Source organism: Poecilia formosa, unplaced genomic scaffold (genome assembly GCF_000485575.1).
Source record: "Poecilia formosa unplaced genomic scaffold, Poecilia_formosa-5.1.2 Scaffold358, whole genome shotgun sequence".
NCBI classification, from domain to species: Eukaryota; Metazoa; Chordata; class Actinopteri; order Cyprinodontiformes; family Poeciliidae; genus Poecilia; species Poecilia formosa.
This window is the reverse complement of record NW_006800297.1, coordinates 383,231-406,282: the sequence shown is the minus strand read 5'-3', so window position 1 is coordinate 406,282 and position 23,052 is coordinate 383,231. Positions and strand designations below refer to the sequence as shown.

Sequence of the window (23,052 nt, the reverse complement as noted above, 5' to 3'; positions counted from 1 at the left end):
GGTGTGAGAAGAATGTTGACCTGAGCCAAGGGAGCGGCGGCGGGCGTTCACCGGATGACTCACGCTCCTTACAGTGTCAGGCTGGGCACAAAGACTGCTGTCTGAGCAAATCTGGGAACAAAACAGTCCCGACCCAAACCTACAGGTATCTCTGCAGCGCAACATCACCTCTGATGATATAATGGGAAATAATGATTTCCAGACACACCCCACTGGAACAAACTGGATGGATGGCTGTGTTTACACCCAGGGGGGCCAGTTGTTCTTAGTAATCACATGCAAATAAAAAGCACTTGTGAAGCTGTTCCTTGGCATAATAAATAATGGAAACAAATCTGGAAGTCATTGGTTCAATGTTTAGTTTGAATTGCAATCAAAAGATAAAAATGTTTACTTTAACAGAGCCTATTATTCTACTGTGAACAAGTTAAGATAGGTCTGGATCGTTATATTTTTTGCACAAAATCATTCTAGATAATGAGATTATAGTCTGGTCAGTTCTGCCTTTCAGAATGAAAAGGCCTCATGTCACTTTGCATCCAAACAGCTGCTGACCACGACCCCCAACTCAACGTTTACACTCACACATGAAAATGGTTCCAAACAGATGCCCAGTTATTCAACAATACATCTTGAAAAGCAGAAGTAGAGCCTCCTGCACAACCTACAAGAATGCAGCAAGTGGTTTCTGGATGGTAAGTCAACAACAAAACACTTGTCTTTTCCAGCAGCCATTGTACTATGGATATCTTTTATAAGTCTGTTGTTGAGAGCGCCGTCTCTTCTGCTGTCATCTGTTGGGGCAGCAGCATCAGAACAGGGATCTAAAAAGGCTCAAGAGCCTGATGAAGAAGGCCGGTTCTGTTCAGGGAACAACTACAGAACGACTGGAGGTGAAAGTGTAGAGATGATTTTACATAAAAATCAAGAAAACTATATACAATCCTGAGCATTATCTTCCTGAGACTGTCTTAGAGAAACACTGTTTTTAGTCAGAGGCTTCGTCAAGTTAGCTGTAATACAGACAGCTACAGGAGATCTTTTCTGCCCACAACCATCAGTATCTACTATAACTCAGCATTTTTTTAATTATTACAAGTTACAACATTTAATTTTCTTTTGAGATGAATAAAGTACTTTTAAATTGAACTAAACTGAATACTGCGCTAAAACCAAATGACCAAATGTCCTGGAGCTCAGCTTGGGTTGCTAGGTAACGGGCGGAACTCTGCTGGGGTTGTTAGGTAATGGCTAGGGTTGCTAGGTAATGGCCTGGGGTTGGCTGGGGTTGCTAGGTAACGGCAGTGCCTGCTGATTTGTGACGTTATATTCTTGAGGTTTTTAAAGCAGACAAGAAAATCATTAACTTATTGCCAACAAACGGCGGGGTGTTTTTGTAAGAGTTTGAGTTGTTTTTTTAGAAGCAGTAGAAACCCAGAGGGAAGTATACAAACATGCTGAATTGTGCAAAACAGGCCCTTTTTTAACAATGTCAGAGCAACTGCATCTGATTGAAGAAGGCAGATGGAAATCTTATGAGATAATATTTTAGTATATTTATTACAAAGTTGGTTTCAACACAAACTGGGACGTCTTCCTCACTTTAACCAATAATATAAACTGGAAAAAAATCCCCAGTTGTACAACAATCCTCTAGATCTTACAAAGTGAAGTGATGTATTCCTGAGTATCTCATCCATGTCCACAGGCATTAAAGGTGCTTTTTTTCCTTCTGTATTCAAGTTTCTAAATAGAAAAGTGACATATAAACAGGAAGATGCAGTAAAAAAAACATCACAGAGTTCTCAGTAAAACGTCCAGGATAAAGTAGAAAAGCTGGATTCATTCATTGGTTTCTTGATGGACTAATCTCCTCGCCCACCAACCAGTCTGTGGAAGATGGACGTATCGTTCTGACAGAGAGCAGCGGGCGTGTCGAACTCTACCACCTTCCCAGCATGCATCACCAGCACACGGTCACAGTCCATGATGGTGTTGATCCTGACGAAACAAACGGTGACACAATGTTAACGATTGTTCACTGACAATGCTGCGACTCAGTGCAATCTGCTGGGTTTCCTTTGGTCAGTGGTGACAAGTTTTAAGGCCCGGGGGCCAAAAGTGGCAAAATTGAGCCACAGGTGGGCCACAAAATTCATTCAATTAAAGATGCAAAATTTATTTTATTGGTTTGTTTCTTTTACCTGCTCAACAATAAACATTTTTTGTGAAATCTTTACATCATTAAAAGTTTAAAGCATGAACCTTTAATGATAAAGGTTCATCAATAAAGGTGAGCCTTTAATGACATAAAAAAAGGAAATCTGGGGCTAAGTTTTGACAGAAAACAAGAATTTAATAAGCTTTATTAAAAGAAAAACAGACATTTTTCTTTTTTTTTTTTGCATTCGGTCGTTTTTACTATTCTTGACTCGTGATCAGGGGCCAAACAAAATAATTTCAAGGGTCACAAATGGCCCTCGGGCCACACTTTGGACACCTCTACATTAGATAGTATTTGTTCTATAAATTTGAATGATGAACCCGACTTGATACATTGTCTAATAAATAACTAGAATAAATCAGAATATGTTTAATTAATTGGATTTATCAGGGTTATAAAAGTTTGGGGTTTTTTGTTAAAGTTTAGTTTTACTTTGGCTTTTTGTTTGCTTAATTCAGTTAGTTTTTATGAGTTATAGTAATGGCTTTAGTTTTTTCATAGTTTTATACGGATTGCGTATACATAAGGTAATGAAGACTCAACAGAAGATGCCATTTTTAAAAAAAAATTATTAAATTATTGTTGAACAACCAACCAACTCTAGTAATAAATAGATTCATAAACACAAAAATTAAGGATAATATATACATATAATTTCTGTATTAGTTTTATAAACACCCAATATAGTTCCAGTTAGTTATGGTTTTTCCTCATTAATTACAGTTTTTATTTCAACTAACAAAAATATTTTCTCAATTTCAGTTTTTGCTATTTGGTTAGTTTTATTTAACTGTAACAACTTTGGTATTTCTGTGTCTAAGTTTGATGTTTGATGTTCATGGCTCAACATAAATAAACTGAACTGAATTTCAGCAGGTGTTGTTTTAAAACAAACACTTGTTTCTATCAAAATTTAGTCCCAGATTTAATTTTAAATTTTAACGTTTATTAAAATTTCACAGTACATTTTAACTTTTAAAGCTCAGTTTTTCCTGCGGGTGAAAACTTTCTATCAGATTACTTTTACATTTAGAAAAGATGATTTGTACTGAAATTAAACTGACTGAAACTGAATGAGAGTCCTGTTTGGTTTTGGTAAAACATTGAATAAGCAGAAAACATGACGCACTAAACAGTCTGTACAGAGAAACAATAAAAACTTTAATTAAGTTAAGAATGGAGTTATGGCGACCTCTGGTGGACAGATCCAACAGCAAGATGTGGTTCTGCCGAGAAGCAGAAATTAAACTATACTTTAATCCTTTCTGTAGGGATTAAATTGTCTTAATCTGATACCAAACTGGGGGAGAGAAAATGAAAGGACAGAGCATCTAACCTGTGGGCGATAGTGAGCACCGTTTTGTCCTGAAACTTCTCTCTGATCGTCTGCTGCAGCAGTTTGTCTGTCTTCTGGTCCACGCTGGCTGTGGCTTCATCGATACAAAGAACCTCCATGAAGAGAAGAATCAGCATTTTACCCTCAAATATTCACATCTGAAGGTCAGATTATTTATCACCAGGGTTTGCAGCGGAGCAGGAACCACTAGAAACTTGGTAATGATTGTGTGAAAACAGAAAAAACTCAAACATTTACAGCCGTAAAAGAAAAAACTATCAGAATACAACATGAAGCAGGAAATTAGGAATATATGAATCCATTATTATTATTTTATTTTAAATCAAATGTACTTAAATTCTGGGACCTTGTAAAATTCAAAACTGTACAATTCATGCTTAATGTAAGAAATGATCGATTTCCACACTATATTTTATACAAAAAATGTTTTAGTTTAAGAGGAGAAGGAAATTTAAAAAAAACAATTCATTAAAACCACCAAAACCAGTTTTGTATATCAGTAGGGGGTAGATTTATGAAATGGATTAAATTATGATTTCAAACAAAGTACAAATATGAACTGTTCAAAATGGAGCTTATTTCAATACCAAAAACAAAACAAAACAAAACAAAACAAAAAAACGCACCAAGTCTTATGACATAGTTTTGGTCTAGACTGTAGTGCAAATATTTTAAGACAAAACAGACTTACAAGTAACTTTTCTGCAAGAAATAGCAGCTTGTTTTAAGTCCATAATCCCTTAATACTGAATAAAAAAAGATTATGAAACTTACAACATGGGAAAAATGTCTTGTTAAAAGTAAAATAATCTGTCAATGGGACTAGAACTTTTTCATTAAAGTTAAGGAATTATTGACCTAAAATCCTCTCATATTTCTTGCAGAAAAGTTACTTATAAGTTAGTTTTGTCTTAAGATATTTGGAATAGAAACCAGAACAAAAATACTTGGTAATATTTAGTGAATTTTGGAAATATGTTGTAAGGGATGTCCAGAAATGCTGCTGTTGATATTAAAAAGTATAAATTATTGTACATTTCAGGATGAGAATGTGAGGTCAAAGGGTCGTTCAACGTGGGAATAATTTAAGAGTTTATCTGGCCTGTGGAGATTTAAATGTTTGCAGGTTGATGATTTTAGAGCAGCTTGAAATCATAAGATCTTGTATTTTCTTGCTGCTCTTTTTTGAACAAATGATTATTTGATTTATTTATTTTATATTTTTGCTTTTACTTTTTGTCTGTATTCTCTTTGTGTTAGTAACTGGTGTTTGGTTGCAGTTGGATGATAAATGTGAGACTCACCTTGGCCTGAGTTAGCAGCGCTCTGGCTAGACACAGCAGCTGCCTCTGTCCTGCAGAGAAGAACTTTCCCCGCTCTCCGACCTCGGCGTCCAGGCCACCTGATACCCACAGACCCGAACCGGTGTTTACGTCTCAACCAGTCCATCATGGGGCAGAGTGAACTTCCTGCCAGTAACGCTCACCCATCCTGCTGACGGCGGCGCTCAGGTGGCACTGGTCCAACACGTCCAGCAGCTGCTGGTCCTCGTGTCTCTCACACGGGTCCAGGTTGTCCCGGACGGTTCCGCTGAACAGGAAGGGATCCTGGGGGATGATGGCCAACCTAGATCTGCAAAACCAGAACGGAGCCAGACAGAACGATCAGCTTCTATCACACGCAGATCTACACAGACACTGAGGAAAAACATTCATCTGATTGGACCTGCTGACCAGTTTTCATCTAATCTGGAACAAACTGACAGAAAACTGCAAAAATGTTGAAACACTGAGTTCCTTTAAACCAAAGCTAGAAAACTAAAACCACAATAAGATTTTTAAAAAAAACTAAAGAAAATAATAAATATGATTTTAATAAAAGGCTAAAAACCCATTTGTTTTAAAGAATAAAAGATATAATTAAATAAAAAAATACAAAAAATGATTTAAAAAAAACTAACAAAAAAGCTTAAAAATCCCTTGCCGTTTAAAAAACTTGAAATAAATAAAAAAGGTTATGGACAGTATGAATAAAAATACAAATATGCAATAGATACATAAAATAAATAATTAAAATAAAAAGGCTCAAAACTCATTTGTTTTAATGAACACAAAATATATATAAGTTAATAAAATAAAGTAAAATAACACAAACAGGCTATAACAGGTATTTTTTTAAGTATAATTTAAAAAGTAAGGTAAAAAATAATTTATTTTAAAGAATAAAAAAATCAAAAATAATTCATTTATTTTAGAAATGAATAAAATAAAAACAAAGAAAGATGGCTAAAATCCTAACTTTCCATCATTTCCTGTTACACCACTGCATTTTTTGTTGTTATTTATGTTTTAATCATGTCAGGCACTTTGAATTATTGCCTTGTTGATAAAATAAGCTACACTAAAAAAGGCCTCATCTCGTTAATACAGTCATGGAAACATAAACGTTTGAGAGTCACCGCAAAACGTTCCTCGGTCGTCCCAGGTACTTCAGGCGGCGGCTCCAGTCCTACCTCAGCTGGGCGACGCCCACAGCGCTGACGTCCAGCTGGTCCAGGAGAATCTTCCCCCGGTTGAGCTCCACCATGCGAAACAGGGCCAGAAACATGGTGGACTTTCCAGAACCTGTGCGTCCCACGATGCCGATCTTCTCCCCGGGTCGCACCGCCAGGCTGACTCCATCCAGGGCGTTGGGAAGACCTTCCCTGTAGGCCAGAACCACGTCGCAGAACTCCAGGCGGCCATGTTGGGGCCAGGCGGCAGGCAGCTGCAGTCACAACCATAAAGAGGACGAGAAGAGGATTTACTCTTTAGTTTTCAGGTCAGAGGTTAAACTGAAACTCCTCCTTTAGTTATTAGCTTGTGGTCCTTCACTGCAAAAACAGAAAATCTCACCAAGTATTTTAGTCTATTTGCTTTTAGTGTAAATATCTCAGCACACTTGAAATAAGGCAAAACTGACTTACAAATATATTAGCAAGTCAGAGGAGCTTGTTTTATATCGATTAAAAACAGATAATTTCAATCATAAGAAGACATTTTATCAGGTTATTAGTGAAATAATCTCATCAATCTGATCAATATTAATATGTATTTTCCAGGCTCATGGTGCCATTTAGTAACTTGATCAAGTAACTATGTTACCTTCAGTTGTTATGAAAATGATATTAAACATGACTTAAGAGTCTTGACTTTTAAAACTGATAGGAAACAATTCATGTCAGTTTCTCCTGCTCTTTCTGAAACTCTGCCTTCAGGAAGTCATCACCACATCGCTCCCGTTTTAACCCTTTAGCAGCGTTTCACTCAGAAGTAGCTCATATGATGAGCAGCTCCACCAGGTGTTTGCTAATTGCTGCTGGCTAGTCTGAAGGAGCTGAGTGGGAGAGTCGCAGAAGCTTTTTCTAACTTTATATCATAATACTGCCTATTAAGGAATTATTTACTTAGAATAAGATCCTAAATCTTGCTAAAAGGTTACTTATAACCAGTGTTGGGTAGTAACTACTTATATTTACTTGAGTAACATTTTGGGGGAAAAGAAAAAGTACTTCTAGGAGTATTTTACTACACTATGCTTTTTATTTTTACTTGAGTAATTTTATTATGCAGTATTTTTATTCTTACTTGAGTGAAATTTCAGGATTTTCTACCCACTGAATGAAAACAAGCATGTTTTAACCAAATATTCGCCAGACTCTGACACAAACCTGGAGATTTTGTTAAAATTTCATAAGTTTTATTTTTGAAAGAAACTGATTTGGAAAAATGTCCTTTGGCCTGATTTTGTTATTTTGTAAATCTATAAATTATGTTAATTTCAATCTTTAAAATATAAAAATTTCTTCTTAAATTTATCCACCTGACTATATAATTTTTAAACATTAAGTGATTGATAATTTGATCAGTTTCTCAGTACTTGAGTAAACTTTTTACTAAACACTATTTTTACTCTTATTTGAGTAATTTCTTGGATGGCTACTTTTTACTTGAGTAAAAATATGTTGAAGTAGAGCTACTCTTTCTGCCCACCTCAGTTTGTAAATACGTTTTGTCTTGTTTACTAAATACTAAGATATTTGCACCAGAAATACTTGGTTAATTTTGTGTTTTTGCAGTGAAGTGTAGCTCCTACCTGGGCGTCGAGTTGCTGTGGTTCAGTTGGTAATTCAGTGGCGTATTCCTCCGTTCTCTCCACACTCACCAGCTGCATTTCCGTCTGTGTGAAGCTGAATATGAGGCCAGACAGCAGCTGAGTGATGGACAGCGCGTAAGACAGGGACAAACCCAGCAGACCTGAGCAGAGCAACAGCAGCCGGTCAGTCTGAGCAGCAGAAACCATCTAATCCACTGAAGTCCGATCTGTCCCACCTGGATCAACAACGCTGTACTGGTGCTGGATGACCGCTATCGCTCCGAGGCCCGTCACCACGGCGACGCCGATCAGCTGCAAGCGGATGTCCAGCCACTGCATGGCGGCGTTGCTGACAAACAGGCAGCGCTGGTTCTGCTCCAGACGTCTGGAGTTCTCCTCCCTGAACCTGACACAGGGGAAACCAGTCCAGATTGTTCTTCCTTATTTAAAACAGAGTCACACATGTGATTATGGCTGAAAAATTATATAAACATAAGCCGATATCGATAATTATTGATTAGGATTTTTTTTTGTTTCAAATATCTGAAATATTGGCAAACTGGTGGCGTGAGATTTCCTCTTTTATTCACAGTTTTCACTCCGCTGCGTTTTTTTATTTTTAAGCAGTTAAAAGGCAGAGAAGAAAAAACCTTAAACTGTTACTGCGCTAGTTACTTGACAGGTTGTTGCTAGGTAACCACATATTACTCGACAGGTTGTTGCTAGGTAACCACACATTTTTCAGCATGCTGTTGCTAGGTAACCAAAGAATGCGTGAGTTAGTTGAGTCCACCAACCTCGCTTAGCTAGCTGTAAGAAGTTTAGCGGCTAAAGCTTTTCATCTCCCTACATCTCCCAGAATGCGGTTCTGGATCAGAGTTCAGTGACATATTCCATCAGATGTATTATCTATTGATATTGATCATGTGTCCATCGCTACATATGTTGTTGCTGAATCATTGACCAGTCCTAAGACTATAATTAAATAATTTGTCTAGTTTCTAGTGCAAATATCTCTTAGTACACTTGAAATAAGATATAACTAACTTTTCTGCAAGAAATTGGAGTTTGTCTTAAGTCAATCATTTCTTAATATTGATGAAAAAGTTCTGGTTCCACTGGCAGATTGTTTCACTTATAACATGAGAAACGTTACTCTACTTCCCGGCCTCCTACCTGGCAGCGCTGCAACTCGCCCTGATGGTTCCCAGCCCAGTAATTGTCTCAGAGAAATGTGAGTAGATGGGCGACAGGGTCAGGCTGCAGAGGCGCTTCAGCTCCCGGGACGTGTGTCTGTAGAAGTTCTGGGTCCGGTAGTAGAGCAGAGCCAGGGGCAGCAGCGGCACCAGCACCCAAGGCAGGCCGTAGCTGATCACCACCAGCATGCCCAGCAGGCCGAAGACGTTGGCCAGCAGGATGTTCAGGATGAACGGCAGGCTGTCGTCCACGCTGTACAAGTCTGAGGAAAAGCGATTGAGAATGCGACCCAACGGGGTGACGTCGAAGAACGTCACCGTGGCCTGGAGAAGAACACAAAACAGAGGTTTCCTTTACTCTGTTTAATAGCAGGAATGCACCGATTGAGGTTTTCTTTGGTCAATCTCTGATTACCGATATTGTAAAAGTCTGACCTGCCAATTTTTGGCTAATACCCTTTTTTTTTGTCTGAAATGTGGCTTAATATAAGAAGAAAGTTGCTGAGTTGGCATCAATGTTGTGACTATTGTTAACTATGAACGTGCAGATATGACCTGGTGGTCCGGTCTGTCCGTCAAATTTATTTATGCCAAAATCCAAACAAACAAACATTCTTAGATGTACGTCAACTATGTTCTTACTGTATGAAAATAATCACATAACTGTTTCTTCCTTGTTATAGGATTAGTAAACCTGCATTTTATCCACAATAAAAGCCTGTCCCAAATTTGGTAAATTTGAGATTTATGTCAAAATTTTGATAAAAAGTACAAATTATACAATCATACATCTTTGAAAAGCAGAAGTAGAGCCTCCTGCACACCCAACAAGAATGGAGCAAGAGTGGTTTCTGGACAACAAAACAGTTGTTTTTTTCCAGAAACCATTGTAGAGCACATACAGCAGTAAACCCAGCTGAGCAAACATTCTGGCACTTAGCTTGGGTTGCTAGGCAACAGGCTGGGCTAGGCTGGGGTTGCTCGGTAACGGGATTTTCTAGACGGCTTATTTTTCAAACACCAAAAAACATTATCTTATTGCCCCAAAAAAACAGGTGTGTTTTTTTAAATGCTTGAGCTGTTTTTAGAAGCAGCAGAGATCCGAGTGGAAATATGAAAACGTACAAAATTTGAATTTTTCATAATACACCCCCCTTTAAGAAATTCTTTAGAAATTAAAGCTCATCATCTATGGAGAGCTTACTTAACTTGTTATGCTATTGTCATTATATTAGTTGAAAACAGATCTCAAAATAACGATATCATTTATCGCAATAACTTCTGGGATAATTTATCATGTAGCAAAATTTGTTATTGTGAAAGGCCTGTTAACTCTTTCTTCACCACTTCACAATTATACACGAACACATGAACTGGGGTGAGCCCTCATGTAAAATCCCAATAAATCACACTGAAATTTGTAGCTAAGGGCTTCATGTTAAGAAGTATGAATATATTTTCAAAGCACTTTTATAAACTCATGTTTTCTACTTAGCAGTCATCCCATAATAACTGCTAACCGTTAGCCGCTGCTGCCAAACGCTGCAGCGTACCTGGAGGACCCGGTCCAAAAGCCGGTTATGGATGGCATGAGCAGCACAGATGACTCCGTAGGCGAAGAGGAAGGCCCGAAGCGCCGTGAACACGGTGTTGGAGGCGGCTATGGAGCCGTAGATCGTCAGGTAGAAGCTAACGTCGCTGGTGGCGTTGCTGGAAACAACAACCTCCACAGAGGGCAAAGGGCTTCTGGATGGAAATATATTCACTCAGTGAATTCACATTTTTTTAGTTAAATAATATTCATACCGAGTACTTAATCTTATTTAAATGATTTTTTCTGTTTGAATAACTTACATCAAGCCTCCAGGTGAGAAAAGAAGGATGTGAAGAGGAACCGGACCGACTGAAGACGAATCGTTCGCAGAACTGGAACCGTTGTGTTTCAGTGAGGAGATCCAGTGGGAAAGCCACCAATCAGAAACGTTCTTCGAGGCTTAAAACATAAATGTACAGAGTACAGAATTAAAGCAGATATGATCATAATTTGCACAGATTATATTTCTGCTACACTCCCCATTAAGATTTTAATTTCCCGATTGTGTCGACTGTATTTTCTGTTGCTTGAATTGATTTATTAATTTATTTATCTGTATTTAAGTTTGGTGGGATTTGGAATGACTTTCAGTGTTGCAGTTTTTTGTCTTGGAAGACAAAAATGTAATGTTTATGCAACAGGATTGCAGAAATAAAAATGTATAATTTTTGAAAAATAACTTGATTCTAAACCGAAAATATTTTATTCAGAAATATCAGCCACAGCTATACAACTTTATTTTTTACACATTGCTGACAATTTAAGATTGTTTTACCGTCATTTCTAAATTTTCTTATAATTTGTCTGCTGTATTTTAGTCTTGAGATCGTCTCTCATCGATGCTGATTGGCAGACTGTCCCAGACCCACTGTTGTTTTTGTTTCTTATATAATCACACATAACGTTTGCTTTCAGTCCGACTGCGTTCAGATTTGACTGCTATATTTTGTCCTGACTATGTTCTAGTAAATAAACCTCTAGAGTCAGAGCAGCGAGTCTTTTCTGGTCTTCCAGACCTTGCATGAGCAGCAGAGACATCAAGATGGCGGCGGCCAGGATTCCACCCACAGCAAACCAGTAGGTCCTGTACACTCCCCACGCCAGTCCTCCCACTCGCTTCTGCTCCGCGCCCAGCAGATCAGGATCGTCGTCCACACAGAGGTCAGGGAGAGGAGCCAGCTCATCCTCACTCTGCTGCTCATCTGGTTTCAATCAGGAAAATTAAACAGAAATCAGACTCTCATAATGCAGCATCAGATTAAAGTAGCTACAGCTGATTAACCACACAGTTTCAGCTAAAGTGAAATTTTTATGCATTTCATTTTGTATCAGAGACGATTTCTAATCGGAGATTTATTCTGCAGAAATCGTACCTCTCTGATCTGCTCTGGGATCCTTTCTCCCCAGTTTTGGCTCAGACTGAATCAGAGGGAGAATCTCCGCTGGCGTTCCTGGAAAGCAAAAAGTAACTGCAGATTAAAACAATAAATTCTTCCTACAATAAATAAAGTTATTTTTATAGATATTTTTGTATTTGATGGTGCAGAAAAGGATTTTTTGTTTCTGTTAAAGCAACTCAAGCCTGTTTTTCTTTAATTGTGCTTCTAAATCACAAATAGCCCTGATTGGTATTGATGCATAAAACACTTGGTAGTAAAGAACAACTTTTTAAAATTATTTCTATGTGTTTGACATCATTGGAAAGCTTAGGCACTTTCCGAATCTGTAACTCAATATACTCAAGATGACGTGTTCATGGCCAAACAGCACCACTCTTCTTCTCATTAGGATGAACAAAGAAAACAACAAGTGAGCTAAGAAGCTAATATTTTCATCATATATTAAGTTGTGTTATCGCGGGGGCAATTTCAGGGTGATCCGTGACTGTTAAATGGGATAACTGGTCCTCAGCCTGCAAAAGTTTGAGAAACACTGCTGCAGTGTGTTTCTACATCTGTAGTCTTCAGTAAACAGAGTTCGGTCGGTCGCTACCTGTTTTGATTATGGTTCCGTTGTCCATGAGGACGACCATGTCGGCTCTGTCCACAAACTCGATGCGGTGGGTGCAGAGGATTCTGGTCTTCCCTCTGAGGAGCTCCAGGATGCATTTCTTCATCAGGTGTTCAGCCACGTCTGTGTCGACCGCTGCCAGCGGATCATCCAGCAGGTAGATCTCTTTGTCCTGGTGAGGAGGTCAGAAGAAAAGATGGAGGCTCACATGATTACAGCATGTGAGCCTCCATGTCGGAGAGAGTAGGAGCTTCTTAAAGAGACAGAAGCCCAATTTCAAACCGGCAAATTCTTCTGTTCCAATAAAACCAGGTTTAATAAACATTCTGACTATTTTAATTGTTCTATCATATCTGCTAAGCCTCCCTTCGTTCCCCACACATATAAATAGCCCCAGGCTGGATTAGCTTCCAGCTACAGTTGTGCAGATGCTATAGCTTCAGCTTTTATCAAAGACCTTTGAGTCTCTTTGTTGGTTGTTTCATGGAGTTTCTAACACCTGGACATGCAGGTGAAACTTGATCTGATCTGTTTACTGAATGCAAAAACACTAAACCAAGTCATTTCAGTGAGTCTAAAACTTTACCTTGAATATAAAGTGGTTTCTAAGTAAAATATTATTATAATGGAGTAGAGGTCTGACCATATAAGCAGCTCTGGCCAGGGCCAGCCTGGCCTTCTGTCCTCCACTCAGAGTCACTCCGTTTTCTCCCACTTCTGTTTTATCGCCGTTTGGTAAAACCTGCAGCAACACAAACGAATCCCAGTCAATTCGCCACAAAACACAGACTTATTTCAACCTGAGCTTCACCTTTTCATCACACCGCAAAAGGACAAAACCTTACCAAGAGTTTTTGGTCTAGTTTCTAAAGCAAGTATATTATTACACTTCAAATAAGACAAAACTAACTTAGAAGTGACTTTTCACCAAGATATAGAATTTTATTTTAAGTAAATAATTCTTTAATATTGATGAAAAAATACTAGTTTCACTGGCAGATTATTTGATTTATTATTAGATATTTTCCCATATTATAGGTGAAATTATCTACCAGTGGAACTGGTACATTTTCATCAGTATAAATGAATGATTAACTTAAAACAAGCTCCGATACTTGCATGTTAGTTTAATGTTATTTCAAGTGGACTAAAATATTTTCACAACAAACTGGACTAAAAATATTTGGTAACATCTTGTGTTTTTGCAATTTACTTCCTATTTCCAAATCCTGCTCATAAAAAAACATTTTATATTCATATCATATATAGATTTATCTGCCTTCATACACTGTCACTATGACTAAGCTATATGTGACATATTTCTACTTTATGGACTCAGTGGGGTTTGAGAATCTATAGAAAAGCTTTCTAACTGTGATTTAGGTTTTTTTATCTTTATACAATTTATATATTGTGTCTGAAATAAATAAAATAATGATGATGAATATTTGGGCTTTTAAATTTAATTACAGGGAGATTATTATAAAATATACTCAAAATTATGTCCCTGAATACTTAATATTCCCTCATCAAACAATAAGATGCTCCACTGTAAAAAAAGAAAAAGAAAAGAAAAACAACATACAGTACAGTAAAATACAGGCAACCATAGCTGTCGGTATTTTACCTTAAACTAAAGACGTTTTTTACAGTGTACTTTAAATAATTGGATGTTTGAATCAATGCGCAGGCAGTACAAAACATAAAATCTGAGATGGCTTCATTCTGTATGCCAAACAAATTAAAGAAGAGGCAAAATGTCAAACACAACTTGGAAACAAATAACAGGATGAATAGGAAAATGCACTGAAATTACAGTTATTTTAAATAGTTATGAGTAAATCGTACACTGAGGTCGTCAGAGAGCGCGCAGGCCTCGATCACAGCTTGGTAGAGAGCAGCGCTGTAGTCCTTTCCAAACAGGATGTTGTCTCGTACTGAGGCGTGTTGGATCCACGGTTCCTGAGCGGCTAAACCAAAACCAGCCTCTCTGTTCGCCACATAGAGAACGCCGCTCATTCTGCAGAGCAGAGGACAAATAAAGACACTCAAACAGAGCTGTGAATTTAATTCTGCAGATAAAAACGGTTTCGGTACCTGCTGAGTTCTCCGGTGATGGCCGCCAGTAAGGAACTTTTCCCACAGCCGACTTTCCCCACAACCACCACCAGAGAGCCCTGAGGAAAACACACGATGCTGCTCACATGGACACCAGAAAGACGAACAGACCTGACAAAAACACAAAACCTTACAAAGCATTTCTGGTTCCGTTTCTGGTGCAAATGTTAAAGTACACTTGAAATAAGACAAAACTAATTTACAAGTAACTTTTCAGCTTGTTTAGAGTCAATAATTCCTTAATATTGATGAAAAAGTTTTAGTTCCACTGGAAGATTATTTCACTTATATACTTATTATTTCACTTAGTTCCAAGTTTTTCATGTGGAACTAAAACTTGCCTCCAAATCCGAGGCCATGGTCTTGAGCCGGAAAAGGGTAGAGTGCCTTCTCCGGGTCAGAAGGCACTCTGACCCGGAGAGTGCCTTCTTAAACTCCTCCACTGCCTCAAGTGGAGGAGTTTAAGTATCTGGGGATCTTGTTCACGAATGAGGGAAGAAGGGAGCGGGAGATCGACAGGCGGATTGGGGCAGCGTCTGCCGTGAAGCGGGCGCTGTACCGGTCCGTCGTGGTGAAGAGAGAGCTGAGTCAAAAAGCAAAGCTCTCGATTTACCGGTCGATCTACGTTCCCACCCTCATCTATGGTCATGAGCTTTGGGTCATGACCAAAAGAATGAGATCACAGATACAAGCGGCCGAAATGGGTTTCCTCCGCAGGGGAAACCCATTTCCTCACCCTATCGCTAAGGGAGATAGGACTGTCCCTTAGCGATAGGGTGAGGAGCTCGGCCATCCCGGAGGGACTCAGAGTAGAGCCGCTGCTCCTCCAAGTTGAAAGGAGCCAGTTGAGGTGGCTCGGGCATCTGGTCAGGATGCCTCCTGGACGCCTCCCTGGTGAGGAGTTCTGGGCACGTCCCACCGGGAGGAGGCCCCGAGGAAGACCCAGGACACGCTGGAGGGACTATGTCTCTCGGCTGGCTTGGGAATGCCTTGGGGTTCCTTTGGAGGAGCTGGAAGAAGTGGCTGGGGAGAGGGAAGTCTGGGCCTCCCTTTTGAAGCTGCTGCCCCCGCGGACGGACGGACGGACGGACGGACGGACGGACGGACGGACGGACGGATGGATGGAAAAGTGGTCAGAATGTAAAACCTTGGAGATGCGAATCTGATCGCATCACCAATCAGATTCGCATCTGATTGGATTCGCATCTCCATCGAACCGGTGCATCTTTGGTTCGATGCACCGGTTCTGCATTAATGTCGAAGAGCAAAAAGCCAAGAAGGAATGAAGACAATCATCAGCACGAAGCAACAACTCTACCTTAGTTACATGTAGATTCAAGTTTTGCAGCAGCAGACTTCCTGTCCCAGCTTCACTTCCTGTTTCTCCCACTTCACCGCCATCGGGCCGCCGCCAGGAAAACGTGGCCCGGCTCAGCAGGACGGACGTCTGGCCGGTGTCTTCAGAAGACACTGAGGACAAATCACTCATGTTTCAGTAAAAAACAGATTAGGGACAAGGTCTGTCACAATAAGCAATAAATCAATTAACTATATGATCAATTAAAATGAGCTCAATCATTTATCATTTTTCTCTCTTCACCAAAAGAGAAAAATTATGAATAACTGATATTTATTGTAACAATAAATCAAAATTCTTATCATAATAAGAAATTTATCATGATAAATGATACAATAAATACTGACTCCTACTTCACACTGGAACTAGAAAAACATTTTAAATGGTGTATTTTTTTTTCACTGTTTGTTCAATAAATATCAATAAAATTAAAAACACGATTAAATATGTAGTTACGATTTGCAGTTTAAAGATATAAATCACATTTCTTTGTGAGCTTGACTTATGTAATCCTACCCATTTCTCAATGTAATGAAGTATTTCACTATAAGACTCTTTAATGAAAATAAATTTTTATTTAAAAGCATGTTAAGGTTTTCATTTGCCTGTTTACTGCACTGCACTAAAAAAAACAACAAATTAAACAAAGTGATTACAAACTGACTCATAGCAGGACAAGAAAAATTACTGATCCATAATAATAATAATAATAATAATAATAATAAATTCAGATTTGATCGTCTGAATGAAAATGATGGAGCTCATTTCAATGATTAATTGCGACATGTTTGTGTTTTAGATAAAAAAGCAGAATCCCACCCCAGGTGTAGTAGGCCTCCAGGTCCTGGTTGGTCAGTTTGAAGAAGCGCTGGATTCGCTCCAGCGACACTTTGGCCTCCAGGATGCCGTTCAGCACCCAGGGGAAAGCATTGAGAGGCATGATCAGCATTCCCACCAGTGCCACGGTGGTGAACACCTGCAGGGGGCAGAAAACCTCAGATCACCCTGCAAAACCTTCTGAATGCTCCATTTTCAGACTTTATGGACCTCCAGCACGTTATTGTTTACATCCGCACAACGCAGGAGGGCAAAAAGACGATTCTTTTACATGCCATGATAACCGCGCTAACATAGAAGAACAATCCCGTTAACTAAATGAGACCTGGAGATGTAGGAATTTTTCATTCAGAAACCATTTTTTTCCTCGCTCTGTGTTGGATACGTTGCAAACTGCTCATTTTCCTGACACCAAAAACCATTAACTTATTGCCAAAAAACAGCTTTTTGTTTTTAAAGGTGACCTTGAACAAGTTAGGATAGGTCTACATAAAATATGTTCATTACATTTTGACATTGAGATTTTAGTTTGATCAGTTCTGCCTACTTTGAACACCTGTTTTAGGGTCTCTTATCACTTCAAATCCAAATAAGCTGCTGCTGGCCACGCCACCCAGCTCAATGTTTACACTCACACGTAAAAAATGGCTGCAAACATATGCGCAATTGTACAACCGTACAACTTTGAAAAGCAGAAGTGGAGCTTCATGCACAGCCAACATGAATCCGGCAAGTGGTTTCTGGAAAGTAAGTCAGCAAAAAAACAAAACAAAAAAAACACCTGTCTTTTCCAGCAGCCATTGTACAGCCCATACAGTGGTGAAACCAGCTGACCAAATGTGTTGGAGCTCAGCCGGGGTTGCTAGGTGACTGCGCAGTGTGGCTCAACAATCAGGATGCTTTTGAAATGTCTAATTTTCTATTGCCTAAAAATGTCTGGGTGTTGTTTGTAAGTGCCTGGGCTGTTTTTAGAAACCCAAACAAAAAAACATTCAAAATGTAAATATTGCGTAAAAGGTCCCCTTTAAATAAAGGTTTATTTCCATTTGTTCTACTTAAAGAACACGGTTTGTCTTTGAGTTTTACGTTTTCAATTTATGTATGTAAGATATTATCATTGCATCTCAGTGTGAGATTCCTGGTTGAATAAAATCCAGAAGTCATAAACGTCAACTTATAATAACATTCGAGTCAGCCAGTAGAGTAAAAAGAGTTTCTACCTTGGCGGCTGTTAGCTGGTGACCAAGCAGCACGTATGTGACAAAGGTGAGGACACAGATGACGACGGGCAGAGCGGCCCAGGTGTACACACACATGGCGTCCAGGTACTTGAGGTTCTTGAGGTGCGCCAGCTCTTGTTCCCGATACTTGGCCACCTTCTGGGTGAAATGAGGCTCCCAGTTGTAGAACTTAATGACACGGATGCCAAAGAGGATCTCTGTCATTAACTTTGGAAGAAACAAAAAGCCTTTTAGGTTCTGAAATGGAGGGTTAGCAAACCTTTCACTCAGTAAAAATCAAGAACTTTCATGGTTACGTTTTCAAGTTTTTAACCTTTGGAGATAAAAATAAATACAAATGAACTAAAAAACAAAAAAGTATCAATTCACGATTGTATAATGTTACTTATTTTTTGTGGTAGTTTTTTACATTCTAGGGTAGAAAATTATAGAAAACATTCTACAGTTTTCTACAGTTGTTTTTGTTTTAACCTTCTACATCTGACTGGACTGAGAACAAAACACTAATTAATGTGACAGACTTAGATATGATGAGAGTTTGGTAATAACTAGTTACATTTACCTGAGCAACTTTTTTATTAAAAAAATACTTTTAGGAGTATTTTTACTATGCTGTACTTTTTACTTGTACTTGAGTAATTTTATTATGAAGTATTTCTGCTCTTACTTGAGTAAAATTTCTGGATTGAATGAAAAACAATCATGTTTTAATCAAAAATTCACCAGACACAGAGACACACCTGCAGTTTTTGTGAAAGTTTTTCATTGAAAGAAACTGATTAGGAAAAATGTTCTTTTACCTAATTTTGTTATTTTTTGTGACTTACATGAATTATTATCATTTTCATCCTTAAAATACCAAAATTTCCACTTAACTTTATTTTTTAGTCCGTCTGATGATGTAAATTTTAAATATTAATTGATTGATAATTTGATCAGTTATTCAAACTTTTTACCAAATACTTTTTTACAACTTGACTAATTTCTTGGACTGCTACGTTTTACTGTTATCTGAGTAAAAATATGCTGAAGTCGTGCTACTCTTGGGTGAGTTGATATGTCTCTTGATATGATATGACAAGCCGGTATGAGAATAACAATCTCACAGTAATTTCTAAGAGTGTTGCCCAAAACAAAAAGATGAATATCTCACCTTGACGCGGTTGTCTTTGTATTTAAGCATCTGCTTGTTGTTGCTAAGGATACGGGAGGCGAGGAACTTGTTGAACGGCACCAGCACCAGCGCCACACCGAGTCCCCCGAGGAAAGCTACGCCAACCTGGAGGTACAGCAGGTAGAGGGTGACAGAAAAGCAGAAGGGCAGGCTCCAGAGCTCGTGGAAGCTGTTGAAGAAGTTGACGACGCGGTCGGTGTCGGTGCTCATCAGGTTGACCACTTCTCCCAGCGTGAATCCGGCCAGGCTGCAGCCGCTCACCTGCAGGGCTTTCCCGTAGACGGCCGACACAAGCGAGGCGCGCGCCGACAGAGAAACTTTGGAGACCTGAAAGGTGTAGATGTTCCGGAGAACAGAACCTGCAAGGGTTGCAGCAAAGAGGCCCAACACACAAGCAACGCCTTGACTGGAAGGAGCCTCCTTTTCTTCAATGAAGTTCACCAGACTGCTGAGTAAGAGAGGCCCTGCAAACGTCGATACGTTCACCGTCACCTTCAGCACACCCAGGAGGTAGTAGCGCAACCCAAACGCCTTGTGCAACACTCTCAGCAACCCAACATCCCCTTCAAGCTCCAACAGCTCTTCCTTAGAGTCCAAACCTGTCACCGGTTGGGGCCACGGGTCCTGCTGGTCGCTTCTTTTTGCCCCTTTTCGGCACTTTTCCCAACACTGGTGGAAGTATCGCCAAACAACTCTGGTGCGCAGCTTCCAGGGAAGGTGATACACATGCTGCGGTCTTTCCAAATCTCCCTGCCGACCTCGCTTGAGCAACGGATCCAACCAGAGGTAGAAGAGCCGAGACAGGCAGTCGCTTCCGTCCTCAGCGACTATGTCAGCTGTGTCTGGCTCTGGAAGGAGTGGGGAGCCATCCACAGCGTTTATATTCAGGGCGTAATCAGCCTCACAGACGCAAGGAAAAGTAAAGGCGAGAAGGTAAACTAGTAAAAGAAACGCCCTGACTGAGGTGAGGACCAACCTAGTCAGTTTAATTGGTTCTGTAAAATATTCCTGGCTATTGCAGTAGATCATCAAGGTGATGATAATGTTGGGCACCAACAGGAGAGTGATAGCAAGCAGCAGCAGCGGTCCTCTGGTTCTCCTGAAACTAGACCTGAGTAACACCGCGATGGCGCTACAGTGAACCAGCCAGGCCAGGAGGGCTGAGCCGTCAGCCAAGACATCCAGGTACATGTCCGCCTGCTGGAGGACGCCCACCAAGATGGCGTCTGCAGTGAAGAGCAGCGCGGCTAGCAGCGCCGAGACCAGTCGGAGCGTCCAGCCGCACGGAGCCGACCTCTGGAGGAGGTCACTTCTGAAAAACAGACAAAAAAGTGAAATATTCATATTTGTTTTTTACTTTATTAATTTATTTCATTGATTTTGATTATTTTAAGAGTCCATTATTCTGAATGTGTAAATATGGTCTTATTTCAGTAATATCATAGATGTGAAGTTTGTCAGAAATAGTTTATTTATTCGTCAAATTTATTTTGTTTGGTTGAAAACGTACTCTCTCTCTCTCTCTCTCTCTCTCTCGACATTGCTATGGAAGTTCCGTTGCTCTTGGCAGTTGGTGGTTGCCATAGCAACCGGTAACTGACAGCTCCTCCCCCTTCTTCTGTTGCCGTCGGTAACTGCGGTATGCATCAGGTTCAGGTCTGTTTGTTTTACATGCATTATATTTTAACACATACTTGAGACTAATTTATTTATATACAGGGTTTCCTGTGTAATTTTGACATGTTTTTAATTGTTATTATAGTTAATGTTGTTCATTTTAGCTGTGTTTAATTTTACTACTAAATGCTGTTTACTGCTCATTGGGAGCTACTACTCTGTAGTTTGTTTAGGGATATCTAATGTATTTTATTTAATGTATGGGGAAGAAACTGCTAACCACCAACTTGATTTCCTCTGTTAGAATAAATATGGTGAACCTGAGGTCTGTTGTGAAGTCAACCTACTGGACCTGAGACGAATAAAGAAGAGGAACAGATGCACCGATCCACTTTTTTCACTTCCAATACAGATACCGATATCTGAAGTTCGACATCGACCAATACAAAAAACAGTGCCAAAATGACTTAAAATGTTTCTTTTTTTAAAACACAGACATAAATATACTAAATTACACACTTATCTGGACCTCAGGAATATAGTTATTTGAGTAATAGTTTTTTTGTTTAATTTGTTAAACTTGCATTTTTATTCAACTTTATCATAAAATAACTTTACACTAGCTTGTTACACTCAAACAATGTGTTAAAACTACATTTTAAATATTCAGGGATGTGTATATAAGGTAGTTAAAACTGGGGATCAGACCTACCTGGCCATGCTAAGGTAGCAGGCGCTGAAAACCGCCATCCCAGCGTGAGGCAAGGCTCCAAGGACGAGTTGGTTGAAGCAGGGACTGAGGTTCCCGTCCTGCCACAGAGGAAAAGGGTCGTCCTCCGGCGTGTGGCACAGGCCTGACAGCAGCTCAGAGAGCCAGGAGACCCTCATCCTGTCCTGCTCTCAGACCGACGCCGTTTCAAAACACATCTGTAGAAAGAGAACGTGTGTCAGAACAGAGTTCTTTATCGGTTCTTACAGGTGGAGGTCACTAATTTACAAAATCATTCAAAGTAAAAATCCGTATGCAAAACCTAAATTTATAGGATTATTTGCAGGCTAAAACTCCAACTTAGTCTGTGTGGTGTGCTGAAACAGCCTACTTAATTATATGCAACTTTTTCCTTTTTTAATTGTTTTCTTTTTTTAAATAAGATTATTATTATTTCTGTGTGTGGGGCTTTGATTCAATTTAATTAAATTCAAAATAGTGCAGTGGAGACCAATCCCAGCCATACAACAGTGAAGACTACCACAAGTTTTTTAAGGACTTTTTGTATCATCACGTTCTCACTATCGAAATAAAAACACATAATATTGTGATAAACTCTTACATTAAGTAGCCATAAAGAAAAATGTGTTCATTTAGCACACTGACACGAACCCGACTGTTTAAAACAGACGTGTTACAATTATGTCAACAAAGGGAGCTACCTGGATTGCTCAGCTAGGTGAATTATCAAACTTTTTCACTTATTTATCAAGTTAGCTGGATGCAAATTAAATAACCACTGAACTAGAGATAAATAAATCTAACACCAGCGTCATAAAATCAGCTCAGAAGTCTTCTCATACAACCGGTGTTATAGTTCTACCTGTAGTGGTGGTAAATGGTGACTTCATCCGGGTAGCATCGGCAATCTGGGTTTCCGCAGATTGCCTTATAAATCCTCTGAGTTGGAGGACTTTTTGCTGGTGGACACTATGGACATTAGATGTCCTCTACGTCCATGGCAACCACCATAGATCAAGACACAATAGACATGGCAACCACGGTAACTGTCAATAAAGGACCAGGACAGATGTAGGCTAGCAGGAAGAGACATTTAGCTGCCCTCCTGATTGCCTGTTTTGTTTATGTAGCAAAGCAGGGTCTATTTGTCGGTTCAAAAATATTTTATGAATCCCAAAAGGGAAATTACATGTTGTTTTAACTCATCTCATATTAATTAAAAATGTTCAAAGAGTTGATGCAGATGCTAATGGCTGGGTTCGGAAACCTCCGACTTAAGATACTGATTTCCAGATCTACCACAGAAGTCCCCAGAACAGAGCATTCGTTTTTTCTTTTAAATCAGGTTTAGGCTTTCTATCTGGTTACTTTTTACTTGTTTTGTTTATAATTAAAATGATTCAGTATTATTACAAAAATTTCCAATTATTATTAAATTATTTTAATTATTAAATAAAAATAAT

The 23,052-nt window shown here is 39.2% G+C and overlaps 1 protein-coding gene across 1 annotated transcript; it reads right to left on the bottom strand.

Annotated features, from left to right (window-relative positions):
- Positions 1 to 1,533: 1,533 nt before the first annotated feature.
- Positions 1,534 to 22,683, bottom strand: abcc10 (ATP-binding cassette, sub-family C (CFTR/MRP), member 10). The gene is made up of 22 exons (XM_007574653.2): positions 22,452 to 22,683; positions 21,572 to 21,786; positions 19,222 to 20,554; positions 18,048 to 18,275; positions 16,810 to 16,966; positions 15,952 to 16,103; positions 14,613 to 14,692; positions 14,364 to 14,535; positions 13,159 to 13,257; positions 12,498 to 12,687; positions 11,879 to 11,956; positions 11,522 to 11,707; positions 10,766 to 10,904; positions 10,465 to 10,657; positions 8,892 to 9,235; positions 7,952 to 8,121; positions 7,716 to 7,876; positions 6,094 to 6,347; positions 5,068 to 5,213; positions 4,886 to 4,983; positions 3,561 to 3,673; positions 1,534 to 2,001 (listed from the first exon to the last, which is right to left on the bottom strand). The coding sequence occupies exons 2-22, from the start codon at positions 21,745 to 21,747 to the stop codon at positions 1,866 to 1,868; spliced, it is 4,605 nt and encodes a 1,534-aa protein (XP_007574715.1). The 5' UTR covers positions 21,748 to 21,786; positions 22,452 to 22,683; the 3' UTR covers positions 1,534 to 1,865.
- Positions 22,684 to 23,052: the final 369 nt, after the last annotated feature.